Source organism: Anas platyrhynchos, chromosome 29 (assembly GCF_047663525.1).
Source record: "Anas platyrhynchos isolate ZD024472 breed Pekin duck chromosome 29, IASCAAS_PekinDuck_T2T, whole genome shotgun sequence".
NCBI classification, from domain to species: domain Eukaryota; kingdom Metazoa; phylum Chordata; class Aves; order Anseriformes; family Anatidae; genus Anas; species Anas platyrhynchos.
In genome coordinates, this window is record NC_092615.1 from 2,197,667 (window position 1) to 2,222,852 (window position 25,186).

A 25,186-nucleotide genomic window follows, 5' to 3' on the forward strand; every position below is an offset into this window, starting at 1 on the left:
CTCTTTCTGTTTTGGGCTAGACAACTGAAGGGGTGTCTAAAATTCAACCAATTCTGACAGCTGCTCTGTGCCAAAAGGCTTAACTTTCAGGATTCCAGAGATTCCTTTATTGTTTTCATTAATGCATGCAACCCCCCAGCCCATTCTCCTGTTAGACTTGTAGGGAGTGAAGAGCTGAACACAGGCCCCTTTTTATTGTGAAGAAAGTCCATGGAAACAGTACTAATGTAATATTCTTTTCAATGCATACATTTCTTAGAAGAGGGGTCACGTCTCTTTTGGACTGGAAACCCAAATAGATTTCCATAAATTGCAAATGAAAAGCATGCCTTGTAACAGACCAGATCTTCTGCTTCTCTCTCTGACTGCAGGTAGGAGAGGAGGCTTGGATTGCAGTGAAGTCCACGTGTCCTTGCAACTTCACTCTACATTATGAAGTGGCATCGCGAGGCAACATTGTCCTTTCAGGGCTGCAACCCAGCAACGTCACCCAGCAGAGGAGCAAGAGAGACACCTTTCCCTTTGAGAAGAACATTGACGTTGCACATTTCCCAGGAACAGGTAGTTAGCATCAGAAATGCAAACTCTCTTCTATTTTTAGGGAAAAAGCACCTTTTTGCAAACCTAAGCATGATCTTTTTTTTTGAATTTGCTCCTTAAGGGCATAGAGTAACAGTGCAAAAGAAGTAATGATATCCATTGCACAAATAGTCATATAGAAAAGAGAGAAATTTCTCCAAGAGGGAAAACTCTTGTATTTTCTATACTCATTCTGTAGTCTTTCTCTGTTTTTAACAAAAAAGTACATGTATTACAGACTTTCTTAATGTGCTCAACTTGGAATCCACTGAGTGGTAGGGATGTATATGATGGGATTGAGGGAATTTACTGAACTAGTTGAGCTTAATCCAGGGAAAGGGCATTAATATATGTGGATGTATATAATGTGGATTAGGCTAAAGGAGATGATGATGATGATGACTGCTGTTAGCAAAAAGATACTCCATAAACCTTGTAATCAATGAGCAATTGGCTAACGGGCAGGGCCCAAAGGGTTATGGTGAATGGGGCTGCGTCAGGCTGGCGGGCGGTCACTAGTGGGGTCCCTCAAGGCTCCATTTTAGGGCCGGTACTTTTCAATATTTTTATAAACGATCTGGATGTAGGAATAGAAGGCATTTTGAGCAAGTTTGCTGATGACACCAAACTTGGAGGAGTTGTGGACTCGAATGAGGGTGGAAAGGCCTTGCAGAGGGATCTGGATAGGTTGGAGAGCTGGGCGATCGCCAACCGCATGAAGTTCAATAAGAGCAAGTGCCGGGTCCTGCACCTGGGACGGGGAAACCCTGGCTGCACGTACAGACTGGGCGATGAGACGCTGGAGAGCAGCCTAGAAGAGAGGGATCTGGGGGTCGTGGTAGACAACAAGTTGAATATGAGCCGGCAGTGTGCCCTGGCAGCCAGGAGGGCCAACCGTGTCCTGGGGTGCATCAAGCACGGCATCGCTAGTAGGTCAAGGGAGGTGATTGTCCCGCTCTACTCTGCGCTGGTGCGGCCTCACCTCGAGTACTGTGTGCAGTTCTGGGCACCACAGTATAAAAAGGACATGAAACTGTTGGAGAGTGTCCAGAGGAGGGCTACGAAGATGGTGAAAGGCCTGGAGGGGAAGACGTATGAGGAACGGCTGAGGGCACTGGGCCTGTTCAGCCTGGAGAAGAGGAGGCTGAGGGGAGACCTCATCGCAGTCTACAACTTCCTCGTAAGGGGGTGTCGAGAGGCAGGAGACCTTTTCTCCATTAACACCAGCGGCAGGACCCGCGGGAATGGAGTTAAGCTGAGGCAGGGGAAGTTTAGGCTGGACATCAGGAAGGGGTTCTTCACAGAGAGAGTAGTTGCACACTGGAACAGGCTCCCCAGGGAAGTGGTCACTGCACCGAGCCTGACTGAATTTAAGAAGAGATTGGACTGTGCGCTTAGTCACATGGTCTGAACTTGGGTAGACCTGTGCGGTGTCAAGAGTTGGACTTGATGATCCTTAAGGGTCCCTTCCAACTCAGGATATTCGATGATTCTATGATCCTTTTTCAAACCCATTTATACTTGCTCTTACCAGTGTTCTGTGTCAATAAATGCCTTCTTTTATTTATTTTAAATTGATTTATTACAATTTATATTTTAGCACCTACTGGTACACCTGCAGCAGAGGTTGAAGTCTGCATGACATTCCTCCGTTTCTCAGTAACTCATAACATGGCTCCCTTGGGCCGTCTTCTGGTGTATTACGTCAGGGAGAATGGAGAAGGGGTCACAGACAGTCTGCAGTTCCCTGTGAAGTCCTCCTTTGAAAATCAGGTATTGGTAACATAGCTGATGGAGAGGAAGGGATGGTGTCTTGTTGTTCTTCGTAGTTTTGTCTGTTGAGCAGGAATTGAGATGATGGGGCTTATTAAATTTCTAGGTTGCAGTGACTCTTTCAGCAAATGAGACCAGACCTGGTGACGTTGTGAACATCAGGGTCAGAGCTGCAAAATCAAGTTGTGTTTGCATTGCCACGGTGGATAAGAGTGTCTACTTGCTGAAGACAGGTTTTCAGCTGACAGCCAGTCAGGTAAAAAGAAGGTTAAGGCATTGACGCTTTCTCTCTTAGTGCTGGTATCTGCACTCTACCTTTAATAAGTAGCCTTTATACCTAAGGACTCTTCCTTTTCTTTACAGGTGTTTCAAGAACTTGCAGAGTATGATGTATCTGATGCTTTTGGAGCTCCAAAGGAGGAAGGGCACTTCTGGTGGCCAGGCATGTCCTCACGTAGACGTCGTAGATCTTCTGTCTTTCCCTGGCACTGGGACATCACCAAGGATGCTCGCTTCGCATTTACAGTAGGAAGAATCAGCCTCACATCTCTCTGGAGTGTCTTATTATTTTCATGTTTGCAGCATAATTTTGCATGATAATTTTTAGCTTCATAGCTAATTTCTTAGTTCTATTCTTTTTTCACATCAGAAGTGGTTTCTCCGAGGGGGTAGCCTTAAAAGTAATTTCCAAGAACAAAGAGTAAATTGTTCCAGCAAAGATATTGGAGAAATGTGCTTTGATTTTTGGCCAATCTTGAGGAGAGGGCCAGATGTCCTGTTTGGTGTAAAAAATCAGTTCTGGGGCTCTGAAAAATGAGACAAGGTCCAGAAAATTCCTCCACTTATAGGTGAACTTACAGGTCTCTTTGCAGTTACTTTGATGGAAATGAAGGTAGAACATGAGTCTTTCCTTCTAGCCTTTCTCCTTTTAGCCTATCTTTTAAAAATCCTTTTAGCTTCCTTTCTGCCACAGTTCTGGCAGATGCTGTGGCTGTCTGTGTGAAAGATTAGTTGCATTTTCTTTGTATTCTTGATCAGATTGCTACTCAAAGGGCATATACTTATTTCTGTTAGTTTGGTGTACTTCAATAGTTAAATTTGACCAGATCTTAAAAATCTTATTTCCCTTAATCTGTGCTGTGTATTTGCTTTGACTTGCAAGTTGGGTATTTAAAATGAGTTAATTAGTTCTCCTTTTGTTTAATGTATTCATGCACTAATTCATTGCTTCATTGCTAACAATGCAATCCTTTAAGCTAAAACCAGTTCAGTCTTCTGAAGGTTTTCAAAGGCATGCTATTATGTTTCCATTAGCTTCTTGCTTTATTTTTTTTTTTTTATTAAAATTATCATTAGCTGTGGGTGATCTATTTGAAAAGTTCTGTGTTGGCTTGTCTCTTACCTTCCTGCAGTTGCACAGTAGAGTCCATCTACCCTTTCAGACTCTGCTGATGTCCTGCCTCTTTGCTTTATGTACGCTGCAGCATGTAATCTCTTTTCTCTGACTGCCAGAAACTGTGAGGATGTCATGTGGAAGGCCATGCTGTACTGGCTATTTGTTTTATATTCTCTATATAGGCTTTCCGTAGTGACCATCCTTAAAGACAGACTGGCCTCTAAGAAAAACAGCGTTACAGGTCTCGTGTTTTATGCTCTTTCTATTTTTAATTCATGCAACTTCTAATAATAATGATTTTTGTTTCCTTTGGATCCATTCTTTCCACTCCCTTTGTTCTTTCTGCATTTTTAGCTAAACTGTTTTATTGTGTTGTCTTAAACCCCATAGTCTCCCATGTATTCCCCTAGTGTCTCAATTGCCTAATCATAAACTCTAAATCCTCGTTTAATACCCACTGCTGCAGGAGTTGCTGCTTTTTCTCCTCTCCCTGATCTGTTAGGGGTTTTGTTCTGATGTGTTTTTTTCTTACTGAGTGGCATAAACTCCTGGGAAAAGAGCCATATGTTAATAGCTGCTGTTTATGCATTGCTGTATACCTGATTTGTAAGAGTTGGATGTGTACGTGAAAGATAACAAAGCCCATACTCCCTTTGGTGTCTGGGAGCTGCTGTCTCTTATGAATAAGTGCATTTAGGGAACAGAACTGGCAGACAGCTTTCTTGTGAATTCTGTATTTTTACTGTGAAGCTGTGCAGACAATTTCCATTTTGCTTGGCATTTCTTGTAGAGCAGAATTGGGGATGTCTGACGTGCAAGCTGCCTGCTAGCTACAGCAGAACACACTGGAAACTTTTAAGAAGAGCAAAAAGCTGTAGAGTAATATTCAAGGGGGAAAATGCGTAATAATTTTTTTACCTGTAGTTGTCTGACATTTAGACACATGCCCAGTAATGTTAGATATTGGTGAAATTCATTTTCCAAGCAAATGAGCTTTCTTGTAAAAAATAAATAAATAAAAAATCCTACCTACCAAGTACCGACATATTTTCTCATTAACAGTAATTTTTATTTTCCATAAAGTTTTTTTTGTTTTTTGTTTTTTTTAAATCCTCAAGTTTCAATTGAACATTACCCCGTAGATATCAGATTAGGATTGGGGGGGATTTTCTTTTCAGAAAAGCTTTTATTGGTACATGCTTAATTCTCTCTTTCTCTCTCTTTTTTTTTTTTTTTTTTTTTTCTTTTGCGGTCTTCATTTTTATTATCTAGGAAACTGGCTTGGTTGTAATGACTGATATAGTCAGCTTAAACCACAGACAGAACGGAGGCATGTATACAGATGAGGCTGTCCCAGCTTTTCAGCCACATACTGGGACACTGGTGGCTACAATGCATTCTAGAGTGGCACCAAGGTAATGTATGTTTGTTTGTTGTAATGCATATTGTCTATGATACCTCTTACCTTTTTTTTTCCCCCTCCCTATATTCTCAGCCATTTCATACTCCTATGCCTCCAGAAAATAGCATAGTTTCCTCAAGGTGGTGGTTGGGAGGGGAAACCATCTTCAGTTGTCTTGATAGACCTAACAAAAGCTTTGTTAAACTTAACTTTGCATTTTTCCATAATTAATTTAAATTTAACAAAGTAATATTCTTTGAAACTCTTTGTGCATCTTGGTTTTCTACAAATTTGTTGCTGCTTTTCGATATATTAACTACTGCTTGTCAGTATTTGCATGCTAGCCCTCGTTTCAGAATTGTGTGCTACTCAGGTGGTGCTCAAAATAAATAAAATGAGGGACTTCATGAAGGAAAAGTCATGAGATACTACAACTAATGCTGCAAACTGAGGATATGCTTTGCCTTTGTATTTTGAACCGACTGGTGGCTTTTCTTAAGTAGCATTTAAAGATCATTTAAGAAACAGATAATGAGGCATCTTGGGTAGAAAAATAGAACAAATTCTGAAAATATTAGAGATCAAAATAATTCCAACTTAAAGAAATGGAGGGGAATATAAAACAGTAACTGCTATTAGTAAGGCCAGATGATGATGTCATGGGAAGTCACATGCTGTACCTGTTCTCTTTGATTTTGCTTGGTGAAAGAATTTGGATCACAACTTTTAGATTTTTTAGGTTACTTATGGCTTCAGACTGATGTGTGTGTGCACAATGAGAGGAATTGGAAAGACCATGTAACTTGTGTTATGAATGATGCACCGCTTCATTATGAAACTATGCTAGCTGGAGTTTTGGTTGGTATGGGAGCTGCACTCAGTTGGTAGCACTGATTCATCATTTAATGTTAAAACTAACTGACTTATTAAGAATTCACTCTCAAAGGCTTATTTATTCTTCTAGCAGAGCAGAGAAGAGGAAAAGAACCTTCTTTCCTGAAACATGGATATGGCACTGCCTTAATGTCAGGTATGGACAGGGAATTCCCTTACTTATATCTTGGGGGTTGTATCCTCTTCAGCTGCAGAAAATGGAGCTCTTTAAAACCTACAGGAGCTACGTTGGCAGTCTCTGATCTTTGTTGTTGTTGCTTGTCTTCATTACCGCTTTAATTAATGATCTTTCTTTGTAACATTTCATCTGGTCTTGAAGTGTACTCACTTCAAATTGTAGTCATGACAGAGGTATATTGTACCCCGTGTGTCCAACTCGCCATGATGCCTCCAGTGGAGGAGCATCTTGAGCGAAGAAAAGGAGCAGTAAACTTCACTCTCAGTAAATGATTAGAAATTAAATTTGACAAGAACTTGTAGCAAGTGTATTCAAATCTGTTCAATTGAGCATGAAATATGCTTTGTAGAAATATACAAAGAATTCCAGAAGTGCCTTTTTGGGCCTCAGCAAGCTTGGGCAGTCAATTATAAATGGGAGAGTGTGGAATAAAAAGTTGCAGATTACATTTTCTCCACTTTATTGAAACAACTGAGCTAAGCATTGTTTGATTTCCACTGTCTTGAAGAAATTCGTTTTTTGTTTCTACCATTTATAATTATAATATACAATCCTCAAAATAGAAACAAAAGCCTAATGTCAACTTCCCAAACCAATTCTAAAAATTCCTAGAGCCTGGCTGGAGGGTCTAATGGCTGGAAATCTGTGTGTACTTTGGCCCCCCGCCCAGAAGAGTAAGTGCCCTCATGTGTGAAAATAATGTTAATGCTGGTTATGGGCTGAAATCCCAGTGGAAAGAACATCAGCTGCAACAAATTGTCCAGTTAAACAGACTGGAATGCTGCCAGTTCTGAAGCTAGAACACCCTTCTGCTTTCTCTTCAGGGCTGAAGTTTCTTGCAAGTACTGGCTACCTAACTCTGGTTAGGATGAAGACCTAAATATTAAGAAACTGGTGTGCTTAAGAGAAGTTCAAGTAACTTGTTGCTGTCGAGCCACATGCATTTCATAGGCTCTTCCTCTGTAGTAGGGAGCTATATCCATTGCTAGAGTGTTTGGAGATTGACCAAACCTACTATGTCTGTTCAAAGGCATAGTGATCTCTAGTTTGTTAGTCAAAGTACTTGTTTTTATTATTTTTTTCTGTTGTAATATGAATACAAAGACCAGTATGTGATATGCTGCCAATTTACTAATAGTTGCAGTAGCTTAGGCCCATTGAAAGTTACAAACAGTTGACTTAGATGATAAAGGTAAAGATACCTCATTGGTGCCTAAGATTTGAATACCCTTCAGAGTTGAAAAGCGGCAAAAAATACAATTCTTCAGTTTGTTCTGGATGTGAATCAGCAGGTATTGCAGCAACGAGAAGCAGTATGTTATGCTGTAGAGCTTAGTCTGAAGATCTTGCTTTCTTACTTTCCATGCCAACTACAATGCATGTACCTTGCAAAAGATTATGAAGCTAGCAGCATGTGTATCGAGCTCAGGGGAATAAATAAGGGCTTGAGAGAAAACAACCTTAGGGTGTACTCATAACTGCACCAATCATCCTGCCAGTTGAGGCATGAAATAGCTTTTGTTCTTGCTTTAGATGAAATGTTTTCTGTTCCAAGCAAGGCCAAAGTTTCTTTGCAGGAGAGAAATTGCAAAGTCTGCAGAACTAAACTGAATTTCTATATTATGAAGCATGGAAGAGTGTACCAGTTTATGGTATCCTGTTGTGGTACACACAGTAGAGCTGAATACTCAAAATAGAAATTTGATTTTTAATAATTAGTTTCAGTCCTCACTAGAAGAAAATTATATTTTTGGAAATTTTCTGAGTCAGACATTCCAAAAACCAACGACTAAGATGTTTCTGAATCAAAATATGCTCTTCTAGACAAGCAGTTGCTGAACTTAGTGCCTAGAATTCTTTTTTACTTGCCTTTATGTTCAAGTACAGGCTGTAATGTGGCAATGTATACAAGGAGAGTGGGTTCCAACAAAAATTACTTTTATTTCACTAAATGTGAAATAAATTATTACTGAATTGTTTTTATCTAGGATTCTTTCTTTATTTTTTCTTTACTGCAGATATTTACCTGTAAGAAAAGTGACCCTCTGTAATGGGGTGTAAATGCCTGTAAAGCTTTTCATCCAGTAAGAATTTGTTAGGTTTTGTTATGCAGAAACCACTAGTTACTATTCTGCTTCTTATAAATGTGCATAATTCTCAAAAATTCTGATACTTAGCAAGAAAACTTTGAGCTTTTAATAAGCTGTTGTTCAAAGCAGATACTGATGCTATCCTGTAAGTTTGGATCTGGAGGGAAAACCCCGAAATATTTGGCTCTGTGTGCTTTGTTTTTGTTCAAACACATTTCATTAACCTGATCAACCCATGTTATTCCGTGTTTTCTTTGGCAGTAATACATCAGGAGAAGCAGAGCTGCGTGTGGAAGTGCCAGACTCTATCACTACGTGGATAACTGAAGCTGTGGGTCTGTCTGAAGAGAAGGGGTTGGGCATTGCAAGTCAAACAGAACTGAAGACATTTAAACCTTTCTTCATTGATTTTACACTGCCGTACCACGTCATCCGGGGAGAACAGACCAAAATCCCATTGACTGTCTATAATTACTTAGCTGTCTGCGTAGAGGTAACAGCCCTCTTTGTTCTGGTTGCTAAGATACTAAATTGTAGTTTCTTATCAAGTTTTTCTAAGTGATCTACAAATTACAGTAGAAAAGATGCAAGGATAACAGAATGATAAGTTCAGCATAAATGCTTTGAAGATTGATATTGCTTTTCATCACTAATAAAAGTCATTGCTTTATTTACTTTAGCTTGAAAGATCTGTAGTAGTCTTGCAATTCTTCAGAATTCAGTATATTGATAAATGTAGGGAAGACAGTTAGAAAGCTCATGTTGAACCACAGAGTTGCTTCATAGTGGGCTGCTGAAAGCAGTTTGCTTTGAAATAACTTTTTTTCAAGAAATGCTCTCTCCCCAGATAGTTTCTTCTCAAACACATTATCTGCTTAGCTCAGGTAGTATCTGAACCACTTGTAGAATTGCTGGGCTGAAAGTAATGCTGCCAGTCAAATATAACACCAGAAGGTTTGAAGAATAATCTGTGCATACCATGTTTGTTATTACAGTTTTTATAGTTTTCAGATTTTTCACACATCTGTTGGTTTTGCAGATGACATTTGCAATAAATGGCATTCAAACTTTTCACAGGTTCATGTGAAGATTTCGGTTCCTAAAGGCATAAAGTTTGTTGGGCACCCTGGGAAACATCATCTGACGAGAAAGAAGTGTGTTGCCCCCGGGGAAGCTAAACCCACCTCTATTGTTTTGTCCTTCAACGAGCTTGGACTGAGCAACATCACTGGTAGTACACAGATAAAAATAGCTTGCTGCTTGAAGGAGTTTTACAAGTGTTTCTTCTTACTCCTCTTTCAGAAGAGCATTCTTCTTTCCCTAGTACCTGAAAGTGGAATCATTATTTTGCTTACTGCCAACTTAGCTTTTCAACCTCATTTTTATCTTACAAACTAGTTCTGTAACTGTTATGCACTGAAGAGTCTGTATGAGCAAACTTCAGAAGATTCCAAGATCTTCAGAGATCAGTGTAAATTTTTGAATAAAGAATAACAAATCCTGTACATATTTAAAGGAAATAATCCTAAATGGTAAAACTTGTACAGCATGGGAAGCTAGGGAAGAGTTTCTCTGTTGCCTGTGACTGTCCAAATATTTATGCAATGTTGGATGTGACTGTCCAGATTATCTAGCAAATAGAGCTGTAATTACAAAACATTTCATGTGTTGCTAGTCAACTGTATCTAATTAATTTAGATCGATGCTTTGGACTCTTGTAGATCAAGATCATATCCTGAAATCTCCGCTTCTTTTCCTTTCTGTTTCTTAGCAAAAGCTTTTGCTTATGGTGGAACTAATTGCTGTCAAGATGGGATGCAAACTTTAAAGAATGGCAAGCACTCAGAGGACAGTTATATGGACAAACGGACCCCAGTTGGAGTGGATTATGTTCGCAGTAGCGTTATTATTGAGGTAAGAAAAATATGAATTTGTAATAATTCCGAAAAAAGTGATAAATGTTTGGGCAAATCATGAAAGTTTTTAGGTGTGATATCAAACAAGAGTAGGTTTACAAGAATTGTAAGGTGTATGTTTACATGATTGGAAATAATTTTTGTGGTACAAGTACAAGAAGGGCCCATTTAGTTCTGAGTTCATGCTGGTGAATCTTCAATACTGCTGTCGTGGTTCTGCTCGAGTGGGCAGCCGAGCTCCACCACAGCCGCTCTCTCACTCCCCTCCTCAAAGAGGAATGGGGAGAAAATATGTGAAAGGGGCTCAAGGATTGAGATAAGGACGAGAAAATCACGCAATAATTAGTGTAACGGGCAAACCAGACTCAGCATAAGAAGACAGATAGTAAGATTTATTGCTCATTACTAACAAGCTAGAGAAGTGAGAAACAAAGGAAAGAAACCAAAAGCACCTCCCCCCCATCCACCCTCTTCCACCTCCTCCCCCCGAGCGGCGCAGGGGAACGGGGGAATGGGGGTTATGGTCAGTCTACAGCACTTCTTCTCTGCCGCTCCTTCTCGGTCACTCTCGTCCCCTGTGCTGTGGGGTCCCACCCACGGGATGCAGTCCTTGATGAACTGATCCGGCGTGGGCTTCCCACAGGCAGCAGCTCTTCCAGAACTGCTCCAGATATGGGTCCGTACCACGGGGTCCATCCCTCAGGAGAAAACTGCTCCAACCTGGCTCCCCTACGGGCAGCAGCTCCTGCCAGATCACCTGCTCCTGCGTGGTCTCCTCTCCACGGGCTACAGGTCCGGCCCGGAATCTGCTCCGGCAGGGGTCTTCCACAGGCGGCAGCCTCCGTCGGTGCAGGGCCACCTGCTCCACCGTGGTCTCCTCCACGGGCTGCAGCGTGAAACCCTGCTCCACCGTGGTACTCCATGGGCTGCAGGGGGACATCCTGCTTCACCATGGTCCTCACCACAGGCCGCAGGGGACTTCTGCTCCGGCGCCTGGAGCACCTCTCCCCCTCCTTCTACACTGACCTTGGCACCTGCAAGGCTGTTTCTCACTCCCTTGACTCTCCCGGCTGCTGTGTGGCGCAGCAGTTTTTTCTCTGTCTTAAATATGCTCTCACAGAGGCGCAAAACAACATCGCTTATTGGCTCAGATTTGGAAAACAATGGGGCCCTTCCCAAACATGGGGCAGCTTCTAGATCTTTCTCACAGAAACCACCCCTATGGCCCCCTGCTACCAAAGCCTTGCCACGTAAACCCACTACAACTGCTCAGAACAAAAAGGAATAGAAATTGTATTGGGTATGCTTGCTCTTTTAGTCTAAGAAATATGCTGTGATGCAAGATTAAATACTAGTGGTTAGCATATATGCAGCTAACAGCATACAGTGTAATACTTTTTCTCTAAAGGACACAAAATGCTGTACAGCATATTATGTGTTTTGTAAGTGAAACTGAATAGCTGTTGCTGCGAATCCAAGGACTGTATTTTTATATATGGATTTCTGTCTTTATATAGCCAGAGGGATTGTCCAGAGAGTACACCTATAGTGTGTTCTTCTGCCCAAATGGTAAGTTCATGATTTAAATGAGATAAAATTAAGTTTGTTGAATTTAGTTACATATAGAAACATGTGGCTTCATCCCATGGAAGAAAAAAAAAATCTTTGTTGCCGTTTGTCTATGATTGATGAGTTATGGTGTGTAGGAAGAACTTCTGAATAAAGAGTCTTTCTTACCTGGCTGGCTAATTATGAATTTGCTCTAACTGCCCAAGTGATTTCTGGAAATGGCAATTAAATTCCTTTACTTTATGAAACAGTTTAAGTATTCAGCACTGTGGACAGTAACTGTGGCTGTACTATATTTTCAGTTGATGTTTTAAACTTCAGTTCTGGAATCAGTATGTCCTTTCTGTCGGAAATTTGGATAGCTCAAAGTTGGCTCTGCAAGCTAAACAGAGATGCTTTTGACCACTAGATTAGAACTGAAAAATCACTTGCAAACTTCACAAGAAATCAGCTGAGCAGTTTCAGCTGAAGAAGCTTCTATAGTGCAAGTGGATAGAAGTAGAGGATAGGAAGAAAAATCCACATTTATTTTTAATAGTTTAAGAGAAGTGGTGGGGGAAAGAATGAGTACTTAGGATAGGCCTGTTTGTTTAAATTTTAGTAATTAGCTATGGGTTGTTGTTTGTTTGTTTGTTTTAAATACGTGAGCTGAACTCTAATTCTTAAAACATTCCATTATTTTTCTGACTAGAGAAAATTCACATTTCTACACCTAACAAATATGAGTACCAGTATATGCAGAAACCTGCCCAGATGACGCACTTTGATATTGCCGTGAAAGCTCACAATGATGCTCACCTGGCCCTGTCCTCTGGTCCACATGACATGGCAGAGATGACGGAGATTGTTATTGGTGGACATCAAAATACTAAAACATGGATTTCCATCAGCAAAATGGGTGAGCCAGTGGTCAGCAGAGACACAGCTGGTATCCTGTCCTGGGATGAATTCCGCAGCTTCTGGATCAGCTGGAAAAATGGAATTGTTCAGGTACTGGATTTATTTATGTCTGGAAGTTTTTTGCTTCCTTAACTAGAGTTGGAGCACACATGGCAGTTTTTCATTAGGTACATTGTAGAAGGAGAAAGCCTCATTCCTTTTGCTTTTTCTGTATTAAGTCTTGATCAGACTGTTTTAATCAGAACCTGTTTGCTTGCCACTTCATGTCCTCGGAACCTTAGTCTTCACTGTTTTCAGTGTTAAGTCTGCTGAAAGGTTTGGAGGTTAAGCCTATGGAGTTATCTCATTAAACTTCTTTGAACTGTTTTGTGAGTGGGAAAGAGAAAGGTAGCAGTCCACTTACGATGTTCTCTAATGCACATATAGGTTACTGGGTCCAAAGCAGGCTGACTTCACATGCATGGGTCCTTGGAACTGTATGGATTTTTTTTTTGTTCCTTTCAGGTTGGCCATGGTACTCGAGTGCTAAATGAATCTATTATTGTGGAGTGGACAGTCCCCAAACAGTTTGAGGTGAAGTACATTGGCTTTTCCACAGGCTGGGGGTCAATGGGAGAGTTTAAAATTTGGAGAAAAGAAGAGACTGATGAAAATCACAATGAAGCGTTTACTCTTGGAGTTCCCCACAACATAATTCCAGGATCAGAAAGAGCTACGGCTTCAATAATAGGTATCAATTATGAGGAGGTATCATTAGGTACCAGTTATCAAATACAAAGAGATACTTCCAGCTGTTACTTGCTTCTGACTCAGTATTTGAGTAATATGGGCCAGATAAAGTAGTCATAGGCAGTTTACAAAGGTATACGCTGCTGAAATCTGAGACAGGGAATTATTTTCCTCAGTCATTTGGCTGTTTTAGATGATGTTGACATAAAGTTGATACCATCAAAGGGCTTTGCAGATGTCCTGTCTATTATAATTCATAGTATTCATTTCATAATCATCATAACCACACATTACTAACTGCATTCTAATCTAGTCTAAATCATGTAGTCACAGATAATGGTCAAACTCTGAAATGTGAAATTTCTTCTTTATTCCAGCAAGAGCTTGAAGGGATAAGACTAAACATTTGAAGGACTTTCAATTTATGCTACAGTTTGTTTAAGCTATGTGTAGCTGGCAGAAATCAGTGTAGTCAGGTGGTTTTTAATCATAAGGCATCAAAAAGAAGTAAAGCATAATTCATAATTCCTTGATAATGAAACTATCAACTCTTTTTCAAACAGGAGATGTGATGGGTCCTACATTAAACAACTTGGACAATCTTTTGCGATTACCGTTTGGATGTGGAGAGCAGAACATGATCCATTTTGCTCCTAATGTTTTTGTCTTGAAATATCTGCAGAAAACCAAGCAACTCAGTCATGAGGTGGAGAGTGAAGCTACTGATTACCTTGTTCAAGGTAACTCATTAAACTTAAAGTTTATAGAAGGAGGAAAAGCTTACAAGTTAGAAGAGAGTTTTGTTACTATCACATTGTCCTTTTTAATGAAGAGTATCCCAAGTAATGGCAATTCATCATTTCTTGCAGGACAATCTCACAGATTAACAGATTTTGATGGCAAGATAGTTTTCTTGATATGCAGCCTGTATTTCCTTTCAATAACTCATGGTTAACATGTTTGTTGTGTGTTTTTGTTGTTGTTGTTGTTGTTTTAATTTATACATGCATATATTTAGGTAACTTTTTTCTGTATTCACAAATTTCAGAAATTAATGGAAAACTAAACTTTTTCAAAATCTAGAAAAAAAGCAAAAAGAACTAAATATATAACTTGTCTTTCTAGTTCTTTAATTACCACATAGATTTTATCTTAATTTTCTCCAGTTTATCATATTTTCTCAGTAACAGTATACCCAGAATCAAGAGTTAGTATGCAAAGTAGAGGCATACAATGAAGACTTTTTTCTGTCCTTTCAGTGCCCTGTCCTCTCTCTCTAAGCATCTCAAAGCAATCTCTCTTCTTATGCACTGTTTTTCTCAGCATTTGTTTGGGAAGCTCCACTTGCAAAATAATCTGTAAGTAAATATGGTTCTTAGGACAAGTAAGAATTTGGAGATCATTAATGAAAACAAGAATGACCCAAAGGGACATAGCTGTCTTGCAAGTGAGTCAGACAATAGTCATGTCATGAAATCAGAGGTGACAGGGTTAGGCAGTTCTCCTATGAAATTATAAATATAAAATGTAATATGTAATTTATTTTTTGTTTTCAGCAGTAAAAGTCTAGTGCTGCTTCCTTTGCCTGGCTACAATTATTTTCATTTATAATTTGTTGTGCTCACTGATAGCAAAAGTAATACAAAGGGATTTTTTTTTAACAGTTTGTGTCAATTTTTCCTTTTAAATATTATTTGGTTTTGTTTCTTTTTATGAGTCTGCAAACCTCACAGGTTTTTGGCTCCAAACTCTGCCCATTAATTAGCCCTGACAGCAGAAATTCTCAAGAGTTTTAAACCTTTCTACGCTTACTGGAGCCTGGCCAAGTATAAGGTTTAGATGGGAGAGTCTTTTTGCTCACTCTAGAAGGCTTTTATAATGTACCAAGACAGAACTTTTTCATCACTTAGTCATCCATCACAGAATGTGCTGATACCCAACGATTCCCACGTATCCCCTAATTTTTAACCTAATTTAGCCTGAGCTAAGCTAGTCAGTAATTTTTCCTGCTTTCCCATAAAGCGGTTCCACAAAAGCAGGTGAACAGGTGAAAACTAGAAAGGTGAACCTCTCCAGTGAGTCCAAACATCTAGAGGAATGTTTAGAAAATAGAAGACTTCAGATGAGCAAGCAGACAAAGTCTGTGCCACTCAACCTAGCAAGCAAAGAAGAATAAATGTAAGAACAATCTCGATGATCTTGAGGTCTCTTCCAACCTAGAAATTCTGTGATTCTGTGAACAATGAAGCATAACTCAACACAAAGTGAACATTCGAATAACAGAACAGAGAAAATCATATTATAAAATACTAATATTTTATTTGCCCATCTAACATACTGGAAGTGAATGCTTAAGAAAACTTTGAGGAAAAGCTTTATTTTGATAGTAAATTGTATCTGCAGACTGTGTAGATGAAAAGCAATCTAATTTAATACAACAGCTATTTGGAGAAACAACAAAAAAATGTTAATTGTGCTTTCTGTCTCATGCTTGTATACGTTCCCCATCCCCGAGACAAGGATGTTTTTACTGCCAGAGCATCATTAATATCTAGGGTTTTGTTCCTCCTTTTGCCCATTTTTCAAACCATTCTATCTGTGTTCCCTATGAACATCAAAAGGCTACAGAGCAACAGAAAAAGGCGTAGGAGTCATGAGCAGCCCTTATTCAGAGACTGTGGAACTGCCTGTATCTGGAGAGGTCAACAAAGAAACTTTGTCTCTGGAAATGAAAAAGTAATCCATTCCCATAAAAATGTCATGCAGTGTGAAAGAAAAAGTCTATTCATGTATCAGAGAATTAAACAGGCACTAAATTTCTCTGACCCAGTCTTCTTGCAGGTTTGACATATCTTCTTATCAGAAACGCCCATTTTGAAGGGTTTGATTGCATCTGGCTTTGTCAAATTGTGTATCGAGTATTCCTCGATATAGAGACTTGCTGTGTTTTATTAGCATACTAATAACAGTTCATGGTTACTAGACAAGTAGGTTTGAGAAGCAAATTATTTTACTGATGGGAAGAGCATTTTGACTGTTTTTATTTTCAGTCTTGAAAGACTTCCAGGTAGAATCTTCAGCATTCAACCGTTTTGCTGAACTTGTCTAAAACAGGCCTTGCAACACAGGCCTAGTAGTGTACGTACACAATAAGATCACACATCGCCCATCACATCTCACACATGGTTCAAGAAAGATATGTAAGAGTTCCTACACCTTCATCTCCTTTGGAGTTTTGGCACTGAGCACTCAGCTGTTGCTGTCATGTTACCTTAAGTTGTCCCAAGCACCAGCTTTGGAGAAAAATCTGAATCAAGTTGTATTGTTAAGGCAAAAAGCTCCTTATCTCCATGGTGCTCTCAGTAAAAAGGAAGGAAGGTGGCTGTATGCTTAAGTAAAAATCGTTATTTTAATTTTGCATCTTACGGAGGGGTATCAAGTGTTTAACATTTCTGGTGTCTGAAATGCAGGAGTTGATTTTTAATATTGAGTGTTTTAGAAACATTCTTTTTTTAACAGATGTATGGCTCAGTAAGAGACTAAGAGCTAGAGAAATAACGTTCCATTCATTTGTCTTCAAGAGGTATATGTAGCCTTACAGATGCTAGCCTGAACAGATTTCTGAATAAGCTGCAGTGTATGTACACAGAGCTGGCTCTATCAAACACAGCAAAATAAGAGGTTGCCTCGGGCAGCAGAATCCCTTATGCTAGTGCCAGATGGTCTGAGTCTTCATTCACTTTAAATACTTGTTTTTTTCTGTGTGAGGATTTTGGACTCCCACAATTCTTTTTTGACTTCCAGGCTACCAGCGCCAGCTGACCTACAAGAGACAAGATGGTTCATACAGCGCTTTTGGCGAGAGGGATTCCTCAGGGAGTATGTGGTGAGTTGCTATTTAAAACAGAGTTAGAAAATTCAGTGTTTGCTAAACAGGAAAAATACACAATTGGCAAGGAAAAAAGAGTAGTTTTCCAGCTCCCATCATGGTATTGTACAGGGAAGAATAGAAATAATACTCAATGACTATAGGCTTACTGTTTCAGTGCTGCTGTGTTCATACTACACTAGTAGGTGTACTGTTATTGCTTCAAGACTCATGGGAGGTTAAGATAGTCACATCTACTAATGAGTCTGGGCTTCAGGCTCTGAAGCTATAGTTGTGGATCATGTCTGGTCTACAGGAAATGCAGTAGCACTTAAAGCATCTATTTCCATTAGAGAATGGAGTTTGTCTCGAAGCATGTATGGAGAAGCTTGCTAGCTAGAAGTATTGGAGACTTTTACCAGGGTAGAGGGGAGAAGGGAAAAAAAAAAAATCATTCTTCTAAGTGTTTTATATCCCCTCATGGATGAGATGGAATGGTATGGATTTGTGCCCCGAGAATTGGAAGTGCAGGGTCTTTCAGAGAGAAACAATACAAGAACCAGAAATTGTGCAACTGGGAGATCAGCTCATCTCACTAATGTCCCCCTTAGGAAACCATGGCCTTTAAGGTTGTGTGTTTCCACACGTCAGGATGGTTGTTGACTATAGTGTCTCAGATCTAGTAGATTTTTGTCTTCATTCATTTGTTTCTCCTGTTATTTGGCTTCTCCATCTGTTCTGCATTTTGCTTCAAACCGATTTTCTTTGTGAATTCATCTGAGGGGAAGTACCAGGTCTGTGATGCTGTTGCCTCACTGTTTTGAAGATAGTAAACTTTTATCTCAGACCTGGCATCTCCTAGTCCCTAGATATAAAATACGGTGACACAGAATTACTTAACACTTGAAAAATCCTCTGCCAGGCAGCATGCCTTCTACCCTCCCATTCCTCAGAGGCTTGTAAAATGAATGATTCAATCTCCCAAAGCTGGCCAGAGTTCGCACTAGTTGCATGTCAGAGGTTTAGAATTCCAAAAACACTTCTATTGCTTTCCTAAGTCTTAATTCTGTATAAAATCTAACACTGCCTCAGACTTTAGCAGTAGGTCTGGATTTCTTTTTTCTTTTCTTTTTTTCTTAATTAAGACTGTAACAGAGTTGGAATTTTTATTCTTTTCTTTACAAATACTTCCATATTTATAAAGATATTGTCTCTTAACTTTAAAGTTTTAATTAGTAGGCTAGCAGCTGAGCACCTATAAAAAGTAACTGTATTTGAGTGTAACATAACTTTGACAAGCATATCTTCCACTTATACTTTTAAATTTAAATTTAAAAGTATTTTTTTTAACAATATTTAGTGTTTCCCCTCCCAAGATTTTCAAAATTTGTGCTTTCTAGGAATGTTATTTTCCTGGTAATGTGTTATTCAAAATGTTTTCTTAACAAAAATGGTAAATGTGTATTTACAGGCTAACAGCTTTTGTCCTCAAGTCCTTTGCACAGTCTCGTGGGTTTATTTTCATTGACCCAAAGGAGCTAACAGCTGCCAAAGACTGGATCATCCAGCACCAGAAAGAAGATGGCTCTTTTCCTGCTATGGGCAGGATACTGAATAAGGACATTCAGGTAAAAACTATACAGACACAAAATTATGTAATAGTTGCGTTTTTAGAGATCTTATCAAAGCAGGAAGGGATGAAGTTTCCTTGTATGAATATTGGGCTATGAATATCTGTCTTGCTTCAAGAGTCTTTTCTCCAGTTTTCATCTAGTGGTTTTGTCTTTTTGCTCTCCAGGGTGGAATCCATGGTAAGATCTCTCTGACGGCTTATGTGGTTGCATCTCTTTTGGAAACTGGTGTAACTTCTGAGGTAACAGAAACTCAGTTGAAACAGATCTTGTGTTCTATCTATCTTTTAACTTTTTTTTTTTTTTTTTTTGTGGCTGTTCACTTTCAGAGGTTCTTTGCTCATTTAGAGTGGTAGCATTCAGGTAACTGAGGCTGTTTGAAAGCCTTGAGATACTTCCAAAGTAAGGAGCATATTCCAAAGTTGTTTAAGGTGATCTCCTAGTTTTCAGACATCAGCTCAGGGTTTATTCCACCACAGCAAAGCTCTTTCCTATAACACCATGTCCCAACCTCCTTGGAAATGTCTGCAAATACCACTTTCAGCCTTGTAATTTCAAGGTGTGACTGCAGTTTTGTGTAGATACTAGTTGCTTAAATAGATATACGGAAGAGAACTTGTAACTAGCTAGCTTTGTGTGCATATGAGCTTAACTAGAGCTGCTGGCTTAGGGGATCCAGAAAACTTTTCCAGTCTGCCTTTGGTGCAGAGGCCAAACTGCTACTGCTATTAGATTACAGGAGTGCAGCTCTCCAAAGATACTGTAATCTGCAGTTTTGGGAGAAATTATGCATTTCTCTGGAGAAAAATGTTTCTCTGTAATCAGGGAGAACAGGAATACTACAGAAAAAATAATTGCTACATAGGAATGTGCAATTACACTGCATAATTTTTGAAATAAGGAGAAAAATCACTTCCAGTACCACTGGCTTTTTACAAATTCTTTCTTAAAACTCCTGGTAAAAACAGTGCTGCTTTCCTCTGTTGTATTTCTGCCCGCTTGGAAATTCTATATACTTGAGTATTCTCAGACAATAATTTACTTCAACATTCCTACTAACTATGACTGCAAGAATGTCCTCCTGGAGATCCACTGAACAGGTCATGAATACAGTTGTCCCCTTGCTCTTCAACCTTATTAAAAATTAAAACTAAAAATCCTTAAATGGCCACAGAATAACTTTCTGCCTCCCTGTCAGCAGTGTCCCCCTCTGAGAAGTGATGTGATGTTCTCTGTGGGCTGCTGTGCATCAGGACAGCACTAGCGTTTTTATTTGCTGGAAGTGCAGTTTATGTGGATCGAATAGTTTTCCTAGAGGAGATTTGCAAGTGGTACTAATGATCTTAGCTAGGAAATGAGGAAGGAGAAGGTTAGTGCCACAGGGAAATCAAAGGAAACCAAATTACATCAAGTCCAATTAAATTGTTTCTATAAATTATCAGAGCCACGTTCCTACATGGTGAGGTCATTGAGGGAGTTAATAAAACATGTTTGTTGGCTGCAGGGACCCCTGGGAACCTTGGCCTTTATTATCCTCTGGCGTCTGCTAGACGCTCCGGAGTGTCAGGAACACAATCAAACATACAGTGGAGAGCTTGCTTCTGCTCTGTTCATCTGCTGCCTCGCAGAGGCATGAAATTTTCTCAGCTTTAAGGGGAATAAATTCAGCTCAGTGTTTGTCTCGATTATTCTTGCTGTGCTACTTGCTTCTAGTTTTAAATTTGTGATTAATGGCTTTTCTAGGGGAAAGTGTTAGTGTCATTCTACACGGAGCAAAATGTTTCTTCCCTAGTTGTTTTTAATGGACACACAGTCATGAGAAACACAGTGATTCTAACTAATCTGCCTGCCAATGGCAAGTAGTGAATAAATTCCTTATTTTGCTTTGCTTGTGCGTGCAGCTTTTACTTTACCTATTAAGTTGTCTTTTTCTCAACACACAAGTTTTTTCACTTACACCTTTCTGATTCTCTTCCCCATCCCACTGCAGGGGAGTGAGCAAGTGGCTGCGTGGTACTTAGCTGCCTGCCGGGGTTAACAGAACTATAGAGGCTGGTAATATGTCTGGGCTCTTTCCCTTAAATATAGGAAGAAAGAACAGCTGTTGACAAAGCAAAACACTTCTTAGAGTCCAACTTATATTCAGCAGAAGACCCCTACACTACCGCCTTGATTGCATATGCCCTGACACTGCTGCACAGCCCCTCTGCTGCTGTGACACTGCGGAAAATGAACAGCATGGCTATTACACAAGGTACTGTGCACCCGGGGCCAACCTGGCAAGTTCTTAAATTGGCAGCCCTCTTATGGGGATAAACAAATAGCCCTTGCAGCTTGAATGATATATTTGAGTTATTGGAGAGGATAGAGCTTGTGAGACAAGGTCTTTCTCACAGCACAGTTTGACCTTGTAATGCAAGAGTTTTCCAGATTCTCAGGAGAGATGGGCTGAGTACCTTAGTTCTATGCACGCAGCTGATGCTGAAGGAAGGCAAGTATGTCAGAAGCTCTGCAGTGGTTTTCCAGTCAATATGTCACAGTTTGTCTAGAAATACATCGCATGCCTCAATGCTCTATTTTAATCTCAGATTCAAGAATCACATTGAGCCATCTTTGCAATTGCAAAGGGAGCAAGAGTCTGCAGCCTCTTGCCCAGAGAATGTTCCTCTTACTGGAGGCACAGTGCAGTTCAGGGCATGAATCAGCTGGGTCAGTGCAATAGCAAAGCTTGATGCTTCCCATACACAGAAGCTGATCTTCAGTTCTGCAGTAATATCATACATGTTCCACTGTCCTATTTTTCTAGATGGTTTTACACACTGGAGTTTGACGGGAAGTCTCGTTACTGATGAAGATACCTTCATGGGATTTAATGATGGTCTCTCCCAATCAGGTACCTGTACTGCAAAAGTGAAAATAAGGGAATGAACTGCAACAGTAGGTCACCGACTGCATTTATTCCAGTGAATTGATTATAAAATATGCTTCAAAACGTCCCATGTTTTTCCTCCCAGTTTTGGTCCCTAAAGAAATCTTGTTTTGCCAGAATATTCTGAAAGTGGCAGTCAGTCAAGGCCCGGTCCATATGAAGGGCCATTCAGGAGTGAGAGCTGATAGAGACAGGTAGCTTTATTCTGAAACAGCTGGTTAAGTGCAAATGAGGGACAGAGCTAGATGTGGCTGAGACAGGGCTGGCTTTTCAGTCCCAGCTATTTCACCATTTTTTACTCCAGTTTCATAGACACAATGAATAATAGAGTGAATAACAGAGGAGTGAGAGCCACAGGGGATTCCATCAGGGAGGAATCATTTGAAGTGTAAATCTGAGAGAAGTCAAATACATTTAATTTTAGAGTTGTTTAGCTTTGTATTTTCAAATGTCCAGGACAGGTATACAGTAAGGGCAATAGCAAAGTAGATCTGGAATGGGAGAGAAATTACATGTGGGATAAAATCAGATAAAAAGATCATCTATTGTGTAAAGGAAAGAGGTTATGTTGGAATTAGGCATATCTTTAGAAGATGATGATTCTTGGATGCATTATTAAACTTCATTATTATTTCTGTGTTTCCTCTAATTAATTTTTAGTTAATGGCTATTCATAGAACTATCTTTAGACCAGCTTGATTCTCACTTCTAGATGGTAGTTCAATTTATCTTCCCTATCCCTTTGCCTCTCTTTCAGTTGTTTCTGCAGAAGTGGAAATGACGTCTTATGCCCTTCTGACATACACGCTCCTAGGAGATGTGGCCTCTGCACTACCAGTGGTAAAATGGCTTTCACAGCAGAGGAATGCACTTGGAGGATTCTCATCTACTCAGGTTGGCTGTCTTAGAAAAAGGTAGCTTCAGCGCATGCATAATCGGTTGTAGAAATCAATTGGTTCAGGAATGGCTAATGTGGAGTTTCTGTCTAGAGTCCAGAAGAAGCTTCCCAGTAAGAAGAAAAACTTGCCAGTTTTCTTTACTATGTCGTTCTGGAATTAATAATTTGAAAGGAATTTAGACTTTGTCCTTACAGATGCCTTTGAAAGCAAAAATGAACACAACCTGGGATTTCTTTTCTATATGAATTAATAATGATTCTGCTACCAAAAGCCAATGACTGTACAGCATAGTGCTTGTTTCTAAGTTTAGAGTGCTCCTGTGTTCTTCACTATTCTGATCTCCCTCTTCTTATCCCTAGGACACATGTGTAGCCCTGCAGGCTCTGGCTGAATATGCTATCCTTTCTTATATTGGAGGAGTCAACCTTACAATTTCTTTGGCTTCTACTAATCTAGACTACCAGGAGACATTTGAGCTTAACAAAATGAATAAGAAAGTCCTCCAGACTGCAGTGGTAAGTGGTTTTGTGTTAATTTAGACATTTTTTTAAAGTGATCCATCTGAACTGAGTTCTGAATGACAACTCAGGTGAGTTCAGCAATGGTAAAAGTATGAGTGAAACACTGTGACTGAGATCTTGGAACTTTCTGGTGTTTCTTGGCTGGGTTCTGATGTGAAGGAGGCAGCACTCAAAGGTATTTTTCACCATAGCCAGTGACTGATGTTTATTTTGAGCTGCTGCTTGTTTCTGCCACTGTTAATTATAGGTGGCTGAGAAGAACAAGCCACGTTCATTTCACTTGTGAAGTATCCTTTATAACTGGAAAGATCTCTTGCACAGAATAAAGCTAAAATTGTTATTCATTTACATCCTGATAGCCATGTCTTGTCTCTGTCTTAACTTTTGGTTTTCCCCAGATACCCAGTATTCCAACGGGGCTGTTTGTGAGTGCCAAAGGTGAAGGCTGCTGTCTGATGCAGGTAAAGTTGCTCTGGGGCTGGAGAAAGTATGTGAGCAAGTGATCTCTAAACTGACAGTCTCTTTGCTAGATTTTTAATCCCAGATTACTGTGAGGAAAGAGTTGTACTTTGAGTTTCTCTCAAAGTAATTAAATAACCTGGTGTTGCTTTAAACCATGGAAGTAAATATGATTTGTATCAGGGTGAGTTTGCTTTGGTACAGCTTTCTGTGTATTTACATATATGTTTAATTTAAAAATTGTGTTTGAAATCCTTGGTTGCTTCTGTGCCAGCCATTACCTCTCTCTGAAGAATTCTGGTGTTTATGCATGTCTTTGGGGAACATTTGCAGATGCTACAAAATATTGGGGTCTTATAAACTGCCATATTTTGTTTTGTTGCTTTTTTTCTTCCCTTTTCTGCTGCAGATTGATGTCACTTACAACGTGCCTGATCCAATTGCCAAACCAGCTTTCCAGCTGCTGGTTAACCTGAAGGAGCCAAAGTCAGAGCAGCATCTTCAAGCTCCAAATCTCCTGCGATCTGTCTCTCCAGATGAGAATCGCTCTGAAACCTTGCACAGAGAGAGGGCACTGGTGGATGACGATGACCCAGCTTCAGATCGGGATCATCAGGAATACAAAGTTATACTGGAGACGTGCACTAGGTAGGAAATGCCAGTCTGCATCCCAGACTAAAGTTCCAGAAGCATCATTGCTAGATCTCAAAACACTTCGCAAAGACGTTAGCAGTTTTACATCTCCTTACAGATTAGGAAACAAAAGGTATTAAGAGCAAACAGCTTGCCTATAGACAAAAAGAGAGCAGCAAGAATAGTTTGTCATGTATTCAATCCACTTACACATGTTCTGGTTAAACATGCCAGTGCTGCTGCAGTTATCAGGAGATGCTGATCTCTTTACAAAATGTTTCAGTTTTGAATGAGGTTGTTGGAAAGTTTGCCCAAAACAGGAAAGCCACAACCAAAGTAAATAGAGAGGGCTTACAGCATCCTACAGTGCCACAGAAGAAACCATTCCCAATGGGATGGTTTCATAATCACTCTGTTTATCTGTGACCAGGAGCGTGGCAGGTGGTGGGGCTGCAACATCACTGCATTCAGATGGCAGAACTCAAGCAAGCAGCTTGGATGTAATTCAAAGAAATTGAAAAGTTTTGCTCCCCTATCAGTTTCTGTTTCCTTCCTTCCTACAGATATGAAACCCTACAGAGACTACAGTTCTGAAAACAGTTAGCTGCAGTGGCTCCAGGCAAAGATGTGATCTTATCTCTGTCAACACACTTGTCCCTTCCTCACATGGCTATGTTGCTGGCAGATGCATTGCCTCTGATTGCTACAAGCCTGTGAAATCCTGGGTCAGGCATTTCTTGGGCTGGTTGAATTCTTCCTTCCTTCATTAACAACAGCCAGCGATAAGCAATTCAAACTCATCATCCAAAAGTTTGCTGCA

At 39.9% G+C, this 25,186-nt stretch overlaps 1 protein-coding gene across 4 annotated transcripts in view; it reads left to right on the forward strand.

Moving 5' to 3' along the window:
• The window catches only part of CPAMD8 (C3 and PZP like alpha-2-macroglobulin domain containing 8), a 56,224-nt gene that overhangs the window by 11,508 nt on the left and 19,530 nt on the right, over window positions 1-25,186 (forward strand). For 3 of the 4 annotated variants that reach the window (XM_072029124.1, XM_027471774.3, XM_027471772.3), the window contains exons 14-35: window positions 372-561; window positions 2,180-2,352; window positions 2,459-2,608; window positions 2,716-2,877; window positions 5,021-5,163; window positions 6,115-6,180; window positions 8,574-8,805; window positions 9,390-9,543; window positions 10,084-10,226; window positions 11,746-11,797; window positions 12,489-12,787; window positions 13,202-13,427; window positions 13,990-14,166; window positions 17,231-17,312; window positions 18,766-18,922; window positions 19,093-19,167; window positions 21,014-21,179; window positions 21,732-21,818; window positions 22,612-22,748; window positions 23,113-23,268; window positions 23,673-23,735; window positions 24,143-24,381. In XM_072029124.1, coding sequence (XP_071885225.1) covers window positions 372-561; window positions 2,180-2,352; window positions 2,459-2,608; window positions 2,716-2,877; window positions 5,021-5,163; window positions 6,115-6,180; window positions 8,574-8,805; window positions 9,390-9,543; window positions 10,084-10,226; window positions 11,746-11,797; window positions 12,489-12,787; window positions 13,202-13,427; window positions 13,990-14,166; window positions 17,231-17,312; window positions 18,766-18,922; window positions 19,093-19,167; window positions 21,014-21,179; window positions 21,732-21,818; window positions 22,612-22,748; window positions 23,113-23,268; window positions 23,673-23,735; window positions 24,143-24,381 — 3,329 coding nt within the window. The remainder of the gene's footprint in view (window positions 1-371; window positions 562-2,179; window positions 2,353-2,458; window positions 2,609-2,715; window positions 2,878-5,020; window positions 5,164-6,114; window positions 6,181-8,573; window positions 8,806-9,389; window positions 9,544-10,083; window positions 10,227-11,745; window positions 11,798-12,488; window positions 12,788-13,201; window positions 13,428-13,989; window positions 14,167-17,230; window positions 17,313-18,765; window positions 18,923-19,092; window positions 19,168-21,013; window positions 21,180-21,731; window positions 21,819-22,611; window positions 22,749-23,112; window positions 23,269-23,672; window positions 23,736-24,142; window positions 24,382-25,186) is intronic. The other variant, XM_027471773.3, reaches the window with a different exon arrangement.